We start from the raw sequence: 14,741 nt of genomic DNA, 5'->3' as shown, positions 1-14,741 counted from the left end.
TTTTGTATTTTTGTTTCTATTTTGTTCCATAACTCTTATATTGGTGTATTTTTCACATTTTTGTATTTTAGTCTATGTGTATTTTTGTCCCATATTGTTGTAATTCTTCCCAACATTCATGCATTTTCTGTTTATTTTTGTATTCAAATTATTCTAATCTTCCATCCATCCATCCATCCATTTTCTGAGCCGCTTCTCCTCACTAGGGTCGCGGGCGTGCTGGAGCCTATCCCAGCTGTCATCGGGCAGGAGGCGGGGTACACCCTGAACTGGTTGCCAGCCAATCGCAGTATTCTAATCTTGTATTTGTGCATTTTTTGTTTAGGTTTTTCCCCCCTAATATTAGTATACATTTTCCAGTATTTTTGGAATTTTTTCAAATATGTAGAGCATTAATGCTTTGGCTCTGGTTCGTCTTTGCAAGTGTACCCAATTTAATTGGGTTGTGTGGAAAGAAAACAAACAAACAAAGAAACAGCAAGCTGAAGAGAAGGCTCTCCTGTAATATGCACCTTGCTGCATTATTTACATTTTTATTTGATCTCGTTAGGGACGACGATGATGCAAAAAAACAAAAACAAAACACACCTTCTTCTGCCAAGCAAAAAGAAAAAAGAAAAAGACCAAGTGCTGTTGGTTGATCATGAGTTCACAAGTTTAGATAAAAAAAACAAACAAAAAAAAAAAAAACACAACAATTGAATATAATAGAGCGACGTAAAAACAGTTAGTTCTGCGAGGGACAACTTGAGCTATGTACAAAAAACAATCATTTGATGGATATGCCGTATATATACACGGTATATTAAAAAAAAACAACAACTATATATGGTGTCTGTTTTTGAACAGCCACTTAAAAAGAAAAAGCAGCTATTCGTCAACGTGAGGAGGTCAATTTTTTAAATATCCTTCAGCTGTAAATGTGGAACAGCAACCAATAAATAAAATCTGACGACGATGAAAATGATGATCTTGTGTGTTGTATTCTGTGTGCCATTTTGGTTTAAATACTGCAGAGTGTCACGAGGTTTAAAAAAAAAAAATGGAGAAGAAAAAAAGAAAAAAATGATGTCACCATTTACGAGCTCCTTTAACCAGAGTTTGTTCAAGAGTTTGTAGAAGGTCACTTTTTTTTTTCTTCTTCTTTTCCTTTTTACACAACCAGAGAATGAAGCCTTTGGACGTGCGAGTGGGGAACCCTTTTTCAACCTCTTCATGGTGGTTGCTTTATATTATTTCTTTTTTTTTTTTTGGGGGGGGCCCTCCGGTTCCTCTGATGCCCCTGTATATGTACAGTGGTGCCTTGAGATACGATTTTAATCCGTTCCGTGACCATACTTGTAACTCAAAACAATCCTAAACCATCTTTCTGCACTGAAAGGCAAATGGCAATTCATTCATTCCATCCTCTCCCCCCAAAAAAACTGCTACTTTAAAAAAGAAAAAAGAAAAAACTGCACTCTATGATATTGTACTTTATAAAAACACAGTAATTACATCATTAATCAGAATGTAAAGAATTTGAACAGTTTTTGCTTTAGTTCATTGGACATTGTGCTGCTCCTTCTGGTATGCATTCCATGGCCACCCGGGGGCAGTAAAATACAGACATACGTCATACGGCTATATGGAGCCGGTCAAGTTTCACAGTAAGCCAGAGAAATATTAGTCCTTCTTTGAAGAGGATAAAGAATATATGCCTGCAAGTATTATTAAATTATCTGTTCACGTCTTGACGCACCTTTGTTTTAAAATATCTGTTACTTAATAGTGTTATAGCACTGTAACACCGAAGCTTATCGTTGGCCTGTCTATAGCGTGCTGCATAGTTTGTTAGCATTAAGCTAAACAGACTTTACTCAGGCAAATCCATGTGGTTGTTTCAAATAGTGTAACTGTCTTTGTTTCATGTTTAGTTTGAAGACTTTTTTTTGAAGAATTGTACACTACCTGCCCGACTGCTGCTTGTTGTGAAGCGAGTCGAGTTCACTGCCACCACCATACAGCACTTATAGTTCATATAGTCAAAGCAAAAATAAAATAAAAAAAATTGCATTGTATCTCGAAAAACTCCCAAGTGGTGTCACTCGTATGTCAAGGCGCCACTGTAGTTTCCTTCTCGGTTATTTTCATAACAAGCAGAGAACGAAGCCTTTTAACACGGCAGTGCGTAACATCTTTTGTGGTTGTCGGTTTTTGCGGAGCTCCGCTTCCTCTGATGCCTTGGCGAGGGGTCCATATATGTATTTTTCTTCTTTTTTTCCCCACAATAACCAGAAAATCAAGCCTTTTCGATGCAGGGGGGGGGGGGAAAACCCCTTTTCAACCTTTTTCATGGTGGTTCCATTTTTTGGTGATGGGGGGGCTCGATGTCGTCAGATGCCTTGACAGGGTTCCATATATGTAGTTTCCCACCCATTGCTTTCATCAAAATGAGTTTTTTTTTGTTTTTTAGCAGCCTTGTTTCACAGTTGAATTCTTTATCCACAAATTTGGCAATATTCATATTTCTCTCTCTATTTATATCTATGTACAGGGGTAAGACGCAGGAGGCGCTACGTACAGAAAGCGCTGTAGTGTGTGTGACAAAAAGTAAAAATCCTGAGATATGCATTGAGGGTTCTCTGGAGAGTGTGATTTGTGTGTGTTTATGTATAAAAAAAGAACAGATTCTGTGGGGGTGTCCGGTTAGGAGGGGCTGTGTCGCGGTAGAGCCAGTATGCGTCCGTTGCTCTTGCCGCCGTTCATGTGCACGAAGGGGATGTGGTGCTCCTCGTAACTTCCCCCGCCTCCGTCCAGTTCGGGGCAGCAGCGGAGGTCCCGCTGCGAGTAGGACGAGGGGTCCAGGGGGATGCTCTCCATGTTGTCCACGTCCAGGTCCAGGTCGTCGGCGCTCTCGGGCGGCTTGTTGTCGTCGCTGTAGAAGAAGGAGCGCTGGCGGTAGGACGGGTGGAGGTCGTCCCGCAGCATCTCGATGATGTCCTGGAAGGACGGGCGCATCTTGGGGTTGTACTGCCAGCACATCTGCATCAGTTCGTGTCTGGAATCAGGTAAGAAAATAATGTTACCATAGAATGGATTACAGTGTACTCCCGCATACATGCAGTTCTGTATACACAAATTCACATTTATTTTTTTTATTTGGAGGGGGGACAGGGGAGAGGACCTATTCTCCATTACTCTCTGAAAATCTAAACTATTCTGTTTTTGGGTTCTGGCCTAAGCAATAAAAAATATTACTGTGGCGCCATCTGGTGGAATCTCAGTGTTGCTGTTAGGTTTAATTCATTGAATGTTTTTTTCATGTGTTTGCGATGTCCTGTTTTGTTGATGTAAAACTGAATGCATGTTTTTGCTTGTGTCCCAATACAGCTAATATTAACCAGTGAAATCTAATTTGCTGCTATAATTAGCCTGTATTGCCTTACATTTAGTATTGTGTGTAAATGCTAAAAGGTGAGTTTAATAACTCATGCCATTTGTGTTAAGCATTGTTGCGCATATTTCTAAGCACCTGTGATGTCACGTTACGTCAGTTTGTGCTAGCATGTTATTTGGGCTGGTATACTAGCTAATACAGTACTACTGATGAGTCTCGTGAAGGTGGTTTGTTTGTGTTAAATAATGTAACTATTGAATACAGTTGTTTATGTAACATGGATTGTTGATTGTGTACATGCTAGATGCATCGGGTTATTGCTTTATGATCCTCTCAGTTTTAATTGCTCTGCCGCCAAAAATAATAACCTCCTGAAATTAAACACCCCCTTTACACATCAGCAGAAAAAAATAACTCTCTTAATTAAGAGACCCCTTATTCCAATTCCAAATAGACAGATCCTTTATCATCACCAGGAAAAACAAATGGTACCAAACTGTCACTGCTTTAGTTCATCGACACTGTGTCCCAATTAAGTTGCAGAGTGCTTCATTCACTTGAGAAAAATAAACGCCTCCCTTTTCCCGTGAGGAAAGCCAAACTGGAAGTAAGTATAATTATGTTAAGTAAGTAACATTGTTCACGTTATGTACTCACAGTCTGTCTGTGCAATTGTCCGGCCGGTCCAGGTATCCTCCGTCCATGACAAACTTGAGCACCTGCTCGTTGGAGAGGCCTTGGTAGGGCTGCTCGGCGAGCGTGCTGATCTCCCACAACACCACCCCGAACGACCTGTGCGCATAAGAAGCACCATGTTGTAAAAAAGCCTTCCTCGCCTGACATTCAAAATCTACGCGTCACCCACCAGCAGTCGGAATGTGCAGTGAACACTCCGTCTTTCAGAGACTCGGGCGCCATCCACCTGACGGGCAACAGGCCCTTCCCTCCTTTACGATAGTAGTCTGTCTCGTAAATGTCTCGGGTCATGCCAAAATCTGAACAGAAAAAAAGGGTTTTATTAAGAGACAGACAAAGCAATAACATCACAAATATTTTTTTAAATATACATAAAGAATACACAAATATTAGAAATGCACAAATTCTGGAAAAACTTTTGAAAAAAAAAAAGCTTAAATATCATGCAGAAAAAAATACACCAATATTTGATCAAAAATACATAAATAGAAAAAAACTTTAAAAATATTACCCCCCAAAAGAAAATAACGACAGAATATAATTAAAATTACTGGAACAAGAAATACAAATATTATACATAAAAAATTGAAAAGAATGTAAAAATTATACAAATAGTAGATTTAACAAATGGAACATTCCAAAATATTGGATGGAAAACAAAAAATAGAAAATTAAAAAAAAAAAAAAATACAAAATATTAATCTGAAAAATACAAACAATATCAAAAACAAAACTGCAAAAAAATAAACAGAAAAAGACACATTGAATGGTAAAATAAACACATTTAATAAAAAAGAAAAAAGGAAAAAAGTAGATGGAAAATTAAAAAAAAGATTTGAAAAAAAAACTACAACAAATATTAAACAAAACGGGAAAAAAAAACTACAAAAATATTAGGTCAAAAATATCAAAAACTTTAAATATTAGAATAAAAATAAAGAAAAACATGACAACAAAATAAAAAAATGTTTGCCAAAAATATTACAAAAATATAAGAAAATACAAAACAGATGAAAACAATCAAGAATATTAGCTAAAATAAAGAAAATGGAAAATAATATACAGATCAAATAGACAGATGACAAAACACAACTAGAAAATAATCAGAAAATATTACAATTACAAAATATAACTATTGAAAAATAGATGGAAATATTTTTGAGAATTATTATAAAAAAAAAAAAAATTCAAAAGTACAAATATCTAAAAAATAATACACAATATTAAATTATAAAATTTAAATTCAATATTAAAAGAATATTAGCTCAAAATAAAAATATTTGGAAAGATTTTCAAATTTCCATGGAGGTGTAAGACGCACCTCCTATTTTGACGGTGAAGTCTTGAGCCACCATGCAGTTCCTGGCAGCGAGGTCGCGGTGCACAAACTTCTTGGCGTTGAGGTACGCCATGCCGTCGGCGATCTCGGCCGCCATCTGGATCATCTCCTTCAACGTGGGAGGCGGACGGCCCGGGTTGTTCTGACAACGACGGCGTTTGTTTAGTCACCGCTTAAGTAGCGACATACAGTAGCATCGAGCGAACATACGAGAGTTACCTCGGCGTCAGGGCGTAGGGAGCGCAGGTAGCTCTTCAGGTCTCCGTGTGTCATCAGCTCCATCACCACCAGGGTGGGCTGGCCTTTGGACACCACGCCAAGCAGACGCACCTAACAAAAAGAATTAGACAAATAATGAGTAGCAACAAAACAAAAATGAAACTGTTTACAATGACATTTCACACCGTATTAACATTTCAAATTGCAATTGTTGTTATATTAGGTGTTTTTGGCTCTTCAATGTTTTGTATCAATTATTATGCTTGTATTTTATCACCCCAATATTTTACAATTTCTTCTATTCATGTATTTTTCATCTAATATTTGTGTATTTTTGTGTTATCTTTTGGATCATTTTCTTATGCTTTCGTCTGTTTGCAGTTTTTCTAAATAGCTTTGTATTTGTTCCTTAATATTTTAACTTTTTTTAATTTGTCCTTTTCACCTAATAATTGTGTCTTTGTTCCATATATTTTAATATTAGTCGATTTTTTTCATCTTTGTCTAATATTCTGTTTTTTTAAGAACATTTTTGTATTATTAGAAATATTTGCCCCCCCTAATATTTCTGTATTTTTTTTCAATTTCTGTATTTTTCATCTATTGCTTCTGTATTTGTTCTGTAAGATAGTTGGGCAGTCTTTTCCATTGTTTTTTTAATCATCTTTGTTTAATATGTATTTTTTGTTTAATATTTTTGTAAAATTAAAAAAATATATTTCTACCAAATATTTGTGTATTTTTCATCTAATATTTGTTTATTTTCTTATGCATATTTGTTTTTTTGGGGGGGCCTAATATTGTTTTGTATTCTTTAATCTAATGTTTTGTATCTCTTCTAATAGTTTCATTTTCGTAATATTTTAGTATTTTTCGTCCAATGTTTTTATATTTTGTTTTATGAGGCTATTTTTCATCTAATATGCATCTATTTATTTTGCTGCCAATTTAAGGTTCAATGTCTTGCTCAAGGACACTTCAACAATAGACAGTCACAGCTGGGATTTGAACTACCAACCCTTCGGTCAGTGAATGGACCGCTCTCACCACAACTGCCCCATAATATAATATTAGCGTATTTTTTTTTACAATATTAATGTTGTTTTTAAAATGTATTAAAAAAAAAAAAATCAAATATCGTTTTATATATTTTGTGTGTTATTGCTAGATTTTGCAATTGTAGCTAACATTTTAACTTGTACCACTCCCACTGGCAAATCCCATTGATATATATGGTGGTGCTACTGATTATACTGTTCCATGTTAGAATTGTTCACTTTACTCACAGTACATTGTACTGTACTGTAGTTTTTGCTGGCCGGACGAGGTGCGCTTACCACATGGTGGCAGCTGAAGGCCTTCATGACTGAGGCCTCGTTGAGAAACTCGATCCTCTCGCGCAGGCTGGCTGACTCGTTGACCGTCTTGACCGCCACGCGCGTATCGCCCTCGCCTTTGATGATGTCCTTGGCGATGCCCTCGTACACCATGCCGAACGAGCCCTGGCCCAGCTCCCGCAGGATTTTGATCTTGTCGCGGGCCACCTCCCACTCGTCCTCCTCGTACACTGCGTGTTAATGAAATTTCAGTCAGTAAATGTGGACGGGCACCACACTGTGGAGCTAACGCATGACAATCTACTGGGATGCTAACTGTTGAATATGGACGTTGTTGCAACATAGTCTTAAAAACAAACAAACAAAAAAATAATAATTTTGCAGTAATATTTTTCAACAAACAAGGCTGCAAACAACAAGTATAAAAAATATAAAAATATACAAATACAATTTTAACTAAATAAAATAATATATAAAATATATAAAGGTTCCACTGTATGCTGTTGTATTAGTGCGGCGGGTCAATAAAGTGGTCTTTTTTTTTTTCTTTTTTTCTAAAGTTGGAGAAACCCCTTATAAGATGGTGTGGTGAGAATCTGTGTACCGTATGCTTACTGTCATTAGCGCTGAGATACTCAGGGTTGGACGAGGCGTAGATGGGACCGCTGGGCCCTTGAGTTTGGCTGGAAAGAAAACAAACAATCCCGTCACTTAATCGCATGAGCGCGGCAATTCGAGACGAGAGGAGGCAGCGGCCTACTTTTTCTTGAACATGGCGAATCCCGCCAAGGCTGCAAACAGCACCAGCACGCAGATGACCGGTCCGATTACAATCTTTGCGATGTTGAGAGGATCTCCTTGTAAAAAACATCGGACGTGAGACGCGTAACACGTTCCCGTGATCTCAATATGCCACTGCAAGCGAAGACTTACTGGCGTCCTGCACGTAAAAGTACGTGGGCTCGGTCCACGAGCCGTTCCCGGCCAGGGAGGTGGCTCGGATCCTCACCGTGTAGTTCCCGGAGTGCATCACCCGCAGCTTGCAGCCGCGCGTGGTTTTGTACATGTTCCTGGACACGCAGTGGTGCAGCTCCTGTGCCACAACATCAAGAGCTCATTCGACTCATTGGCTAAATCTTATTTCTTTATTTGCCACCTCGATGACGTTATCTCATGGCGACGACAATTAAAGATGACATCATGCCATTGACGTGTCACAAATGAATGGCTGAATTATTGAGGCACTTTCACTCTGCACTTAGCACAGTCAACCAACCCATTCATTGTCTATGTGCTGCTTCGGTGAATGAGGTGGGCAAATTGAAAAACTTTCAATTTGTCGCAGTGTACCAATATCTCGGCAGATCCAGTAGAAGAGATGGTGGTGATAAGTGTTTACTTATTTTCGAGTAATATATCTGTATTTTTTCTATTGTTAACATATTTTTCCCTCCAAATATTTTTGTGCTGTTTTGAACTAGGTTTATATACTTGGTCTATTTTGGATTTTCTTTCCCAGACTAATTTTTTTGGTTTATTATTTTTGTATTTTTCTCTAATATTTATGTATTTAAAAAAATGTCAGAAATTATTGTCAAAATATTTTGTCTTATTTACAAATATTTGTGTATTTATAGTTATATATAATATTATACATATAACATTTTGGTACTTTTTTCCTAGTATTTTGTCTTAATATTTGTGTCTTTTTAGGCCAAATATTTTAGTATTTTCAGAAATAGTTTTGTAACACTTTGACCATTATTGCTTTGGCTCTCGTTCTACAAATCCCTCATTGAGCAATTCCGTGGCAATACTGATAACCATTGTCACCTTGCTCACTACGATAGATGAGGTGAAATGTTGACAGCGTATTATTTGTAGTTCAAGTAAGAATGATGCAGACAGAAGCAGACGCAGACCCTGTTGACATGCCGCTGGTAGTCACTGCTGTTCGCAACGGACTCAGTCCACTCACCTCGCTGTCCCCGATGCGCTTGTAGTTCACTTCGTACAGTATGATCATGCCGTTTGCGGCGGCGGGCTCCTGCCAGGTGATGTGCGCAGTCATGTCGGACACCTCGTACGTGATGGGGCCCGTGATGTCGTCGGCTTTGTCTGCGGAGGAACAGTATTCATTGACTGAGAAACACAGTAGAAGGAGCAGCACAATTATGCTGTAGAGACAGCTACAGCTCCAGTAGCATATGTTACTTTATTTCTTTTTTTCTTTTTACTTCTATCAAGGGATGGGAGAATATTCTGAACTTCTGTTTTCACATCAGGGTCATAATGAGCAGATAAATGCTGGCCCAGAGATGATGCATCATAGCAGATGAAGCTGTGATACTTCTCTACTACTTTTTATCTTACACAAGTATTTATATTTGTACTTAAGTACAGAGAGTGGGTACTTTTGCCCTACCTTCAGGCATGGTGCGGGCACTGACGTAGGCCGCCATGCTGCAGCGGGCCGAGTCAGTGGGGTGGTTGCAGGCATGGATTTCGATCTGGTAGCTGGTGAAGTGACGCAGGTTGGAGATGACCGTAGACTCCTTGGCCAGCACGGTCACCACCGTCTTGGTGCTCTCGAACGCCTCCTCCTCCTCGGGGACGGCGGTGGTAAACGGCTTGCCGGAGGCGGCGGTGGGGATTACGCGCGTTTGGTTGGCCACGCCCATCACGGAGCGCCGTTGTCTTGCGCGTCTGCGTAATAAAAAAAAAATATGGTTTTACTTTGTCGTAAGTGCGACTTTCTCCAAAAATTTACAACTTTTTTTCATGATACATTTTGTAGAAAATGTGTACCCTTTCATCTGTAAAAATATCACTTTTGTTCCTAGAAAATAGATTATTTTCCTGATAAATATCAGATTTTTCTAGAAAAATACTTGGGCCATCAAAAATATACGTTTTATTACTTCTTCTTTCTTCTGGAATAAATACTTTCCCCTGACTTTTCTCTGGAAAGCAGAAGACTGAGAAAATGAAAAAATGTCCTCCTTTTTCTAGATATGATACAACTTTTTTCACAAAAACATTACTTTTCACGGACATTTTTTTCCTAAAAAATATGACTTTTCCTGTAAAAAGTTTTTTTTTAATCCTGAAAAAAAAAAAACTTACTTTTTTCACAAGACTGTTTCAGTAGAAAACATAAACCCCCTCCCAAAATGTAACTTTTTTGGGGGGCGGGAGTACAGAGGATAAAGAATATGTCTGTGAGTATTTTTAGATTGTCTGTCTGAATGTGTTGTTGCTCAGTTTGTGTTCAAATATCCGTTGATCAAAGAGTTACAAAACCTCGACATCGATGCCAGTTTCATTAGCCCGTCCGTCTATAGCGGTTTGCATTGTGTGTTAGCATTGAGCTAAAGGACTTCCGTAAGAAAGGTACACAGTATGTGGTTTGCTTAAATACACAACGGGTAATTCTCTTTTCTCAACTGGGAGTGGCAATAAACAGCTTGAAGCCTCTTTTTCGAAGAATTGTTCACTATCTGCCAACTGTCAAGCGACAGCTCGTATCTGGAAAAACTCTTAAGCCAGGTCGCTTGTCGAGGTACCGCTGTATTTGATTGTTTCTTCTATTCCCTCTCCAAAGGCACAAAATGGCTGGCTCATTTACAATGTACAGTGACGCAGGAAAAAAGCCGGCTTTTACCTACAGTGTGTGAGGTGCTTCAATAGCTTAGCGTGGGGAAGTCTTACTTCATCTCAAAGACTTCGTTGTGGAGGTAGTTCTCAAAGGTCTTGCGGTACTCCAGTTCCTCCTTCTCCTTCTTGAGCTCCTTGTCCGTCTTGGGGCAGGCGCAGCATCGCGTCCCGGGGCCCTGCTCCTCCGTCTGGTTCCACTTTTGCTCCTCGTCGCCGTCCACCTGAGTGGGTACCCGCGAGGGAAGCTTCATCCCTGGGGGAGAGGGGAGGATGCTGTCACAAAAGGAGAGCAAGACAAGTGTCTGCCACACATGCACATATATAAATAATGGCACCCGAGGGCTCGGGGGGGACATCTGACATTGTTCCCCGTTCTTGACCCATCCTGGTGAGATAAATTCTAAGAGACACGACGTCCCTGCAGATCTATTCCCTGGTTCACGCCTAGTTTGAAGTTCGCTTGTTGTGAAGCGTTTGAGTGGTTCGACTGCCGCTGACCCTGACCATCACACCTTGCGCCTTTAGTGCTGTAATGCAGGCAATATTTTCGTATTATCATACCCGGTGCAATGCATTCTAACCTGGTGGTGGCAGTTTATGGTTTGCAAACAAATCATGATAAAATATCAGACGGCTAGGACTACTGTTTCTATTTGGAATTATGGTTTACACTGTTTACTGTCTCTGAGAGTAGAGGTTAGACATATACTGTGTGTTGTGGTGTTAAGATGGCTGACGGCAGCCCACGCGATGCCAAAAACTTTTTCAAATTTTAACTTCCAACCTTTCTCACATTTCTGTCATTTCAATCTCATATTTATGTATTTTTTTGTTCCAGTATGTTCTGTAATGTTTGCATTGCGCACTGTTGATTAATACGCTCACTATAATCGTGATGATAACTGATAATATCATCTCTCGTGGTGACCGAGAATTCTGACGTTACGGCGATTTGTCGACTTTTCAGGCACAAAAATCATTGGACGATGTGCGGTTTCAATCATTATAGCACACACACAGTCATAGGCACTGCTACTGTGTCTCACCCTTCTGACAGTAGTCAAACTTGTAGAGCTCGCTGGCCTCGGCCTGCCGCTGACAGAAGACCAGGTAGTGTGTGATGTTCCCGTTGGGGTCGTTGGGGGGCTTCCACTTTAGTATGATCTGGGAGGACGAGTTGGACGACGAGATGGGGTCCAGAGGCACCGACGGTTCTGTGCACAAAAAGACGATACAAAGCTTAATAACTAGTACAACTACTTATGTATTACTGCCATATACAGTTGAAACCAGAAGTTTGCATACACTACATACTAAGACACACACACGTTTTTTTTTTGTTTCACTGTCCAAAATTGTCAGACTAAACTTTTCCTGTTTTGAGTCAATTAGAATTGCCGTTTTTTTTTCTATTTGGCACATTCCTCCTGACAGAACTGAGCAAAGTTTGTAGGCCGCCTTGCTCCCACATGCCTTTTCAGGTCTGCCTATACATTTTCAATAGGATTGAGACCAGGGCTTTGTGATGGCCACTCCAAAACATGGACTTTGTTATCCTTAAGCCACTTTGTAACCAGTTTGGCAGTATGCCTCAGGTCATTGTCCATTTGGAAGATCCATTTGCAACCTTGAGATGGTGCTTCAATATTTCCACATAATGTTCCTTCCTCATGATGCCATCGATTTTGTAAAGTACACCAGTGTTGACCAGGTTTCTGCGTACAAAGGGTCTTGATTTGGATTTTCTACGACCGCTAATGAACTGTAAATGGAAGTCCATCTGATTGTGATTCTACTGGTTTTATTTTGGTAGGTTTCTACTTCCTCTTTTCTTGTTGACTTTCTAGTTCTCTCCAAGCAGCCTGTGTCTAGCTACTTTTAGTGAACAAAGGACTTTCATTTGAATCTTCTGTGACTGTGGCGCATTTGAGTCCATGTGTTTGTGCTGTTCATTTGAATAGTTTCTACTTCCGGCTTTTGCTCCAATTCTCGCTGACTTGATAGGACTCTCTGCAGGAGCCTCTATCAAGCGCCTTTTTGTGAACAAAGGACTTTGATTTGGATCTCTGGTACATTGGAGTACCAGAGATCCAAATCTGTTTCGATCTTTGTACTGTTTGAGAAGGAACAGCACCAAGTGCTGCATTGGCATCTCGCGCTAACTAGCTGACATATGCTTGTCACTCGTGAACAAGAATTGTATTTTATGTGTGTGCTGCTTTTACATGACAGTGGTTGATTACATTGTAAACTAGTTTAGAGAGTATTTATATTTATTTATATATATATGACGTCGTTTTTTAGAACAGGAATAAAAGACAGCTTCCACTTCTATAACAGAGTATCTGGTGAACAGATGAGATACACAGGCAATAAAATAGAAGCTCAATGACAGGTCCTGGCCAAAGGCGGTGTGAAAAAAACCTGACGGATCAACGTCGGGACCCAGTGTTGGAGGGAAGTCTTGGACGTCAGGGTGAAGGCGAACAGAGACTATTTGCGCACCGCAAACTGATTTGAAACCGGCTGCCGCTCATGCATAACGACAGGTCTGCCCTTGCAGCGAGGGTCAACGATCTGACACGACATGGATGGCAGAACCTTGGGGTGAGGGGTGCCAGACAGAGTAAGAGTGCCACCCTGCCCTTGACACGACTACCAAGCTATCACAGGCACATTTTAAAATCTGTGGTCTAGTGTTTCCATATGGTATTCATAAGACATGCAATGTGTTTCAGACAGAAAAACTGGCAGAAAAGTCTGTCCTCTTTTTTCTATCTTTCCGCAATTAAAGAATTTACAGTGTTTCAGGAGGCGACAGGTGTCACCACATGTCCCTGGAGAGCACTTGGTGAAAATTGATGATCCTGGGCTAACAAAGTTACACTCGAGCCATACGTTACAAATATTGTGGTTGGCCGGCGTTGATGAGAAAGAAAAATAAGTGGTCCCAATCTTGATTTTATGGTAGCTGTATTGATGTTTATACAAAGAGGAGATCTAAAAAAAACTGGCAAACGTACCGACTAGTTACACGGATATGTAAGGTTACGAAGGAGTGCTAGCAGAAGTGGAAAAAGCAGTAAATTTATAAGAAAAACGTCCTAAAGTTTTAGAAATAAAGTCGAAATAACGCCAGAAAAAAAGTCAGCGTGAGGAAAAAAAACATTGAAATCCTACGAAAATAAAGTCATAATTTCACGAAAAAATTTCGCAATGTTACTATATATATATATAATATATATATATATATATATATATATAAAAATCATACAAAAAAGAGTCATTATTTTCTGAGAATAAAGTCATGTCTCCTGGGGAAAAAAAAGCTGTGCGCCATATTACGCGGGGAAAGTTGTACTCTAGCGAGAAAAACGACACAATTTGATGACAAAAAGTAATAATCTTACCAGTTGTAGTACTTTGAGAAAAGGCTTATGAGTAAAAAAAAGACATACTTTTACGAGAAGAAACATTCTCATGTATACTTTTACGGGAAGAAACATTTTCATGAATGTTGTAATGTTACCAGAATAAAAATCACCAGTAAAAGTCACACATACAAAGTGACGATAACATCAATATTTTAATTTTCAATTTTCCAAGAAAAAGAAGTATAAAGTCGTAATTTTATGACAAAAAAGTTGTAAATTTCACAAGAATAATGTCAAAATGTTTTAAAACTAAGCGTTTATTTTAGGAGGAAAAGTTGTTTTTTTAGAGGAGAAAAAAGCAGTTGTCTTCCCTAGGTCATTATGTTTTAAAAATAAAGCCATAACGCTACAATAAAAATCTAAAGCGAACGAAGTCGTAATCTTCAGAGAAAAAAGTTGCAATGTTACGAAAACAATCATAATTTTACCGGAAAAAAAGACAAATCTTTTGAGAATAAAGTTGTACTCTTGCAAGAATAAATTGAAAATTGGCACAAAGTTATGATAATAACGTCAACAATTCTCCAAGAAACAAAGTTATATACTTAATGTTATAATGTTACGAGAAGCTGTAAATTTCACGATAATAAAGTCACAATGTTTGTAAACTTAAGAGTTTATATTAGAAGGAAAACTTTGCTTTTCAGAGAAAAAAAAAAAAGCAGTTGTCTTCTCTAGGT

General features: G+C 38.9%; 1 protein-coding gene across 1 annotated transcript in view; it reads right to left on the bottom strand.

Moving 5' to 3' along the window:
- Window positions 1–495: 495 nt before the first annotated feature.
- The window catches only part of insra (insulin receptor a), a 60,379-nt gene continuing 46,133 nt past the window's right edge, over window positions 496–14,741 (bottom strand). Inside the window, exons 9-21 of the mRNA XM_061798356.1 lie at window positions 11,674–11,841; window positions 10,682–10,880; window positions 9,396–9,676; window positions 8,949–9,088; window positions 7,904–8,063; window positions 7,731–7,827; window positions 7,586–7,653; window positions 6,971–7,200; window positions 5,634–5,744; window positions 5,397–5,556; window positions 4,245–4,374; window positions 4,037–4,171; window positions 496–3,040 (exon numbers count right to left, since the gene is read on the bottom strand). Of these exons, the coding sequence (XP_061654340.1) occupies window positions 2,689–3,040; window positions 4,037–4,171; window positions 4,245–4,374; window positions 5,397–5,556; window positions 5,634–5,744; window positions 6,971–7,200; window positions 7,586–7,653; window positions 7,731–7,827; window positions 7,904–8,063; window positions 8,949–9,088; window positions 9,396–9,676; window positions 10,682–10,880; window positions 11,674–11,841 (2,231 nt within the window). The 3' untranslated portion in view covers window positions 496–2,688. The remainder of the gene's footprint in view (window positions 3,041–4,036; window positions 4,172–4,244; window positions 4,375–5,396; window positions 5,557–5,633; window positions 5,745–6,970; window positions 7,201–7,585; window positions 7,654–7,730; window positions 7,828–7,903; window positions 8,064–8,948; window positions 9,089–9,395; window positions 9,677–10,681; window positions 10,881–11,673; window positions 11,842–14,741) is intronic.

This window comes from Phyllopteryx taeniolatus, chromosome 14 (assembly GCF_024500385.1).
Source record: "Phyllopteryx taeniolatus isolate TA_2022b chromosome 14, UOR_Ptae_1.2, whole genome shotgun sequence".
Classification (NCBI taxonomy): Eukaryota; Metazoa; Chordata; class Actinopteri; order Syngnathiformes; family Syngnathidae; genus Phyllopteryx; species Phyllopteryx taeniolatus.
Note: the sequence above shows the minus strand (reverse complement) of the source record. Positions and strands in the feature narration are given on the sequence as shown.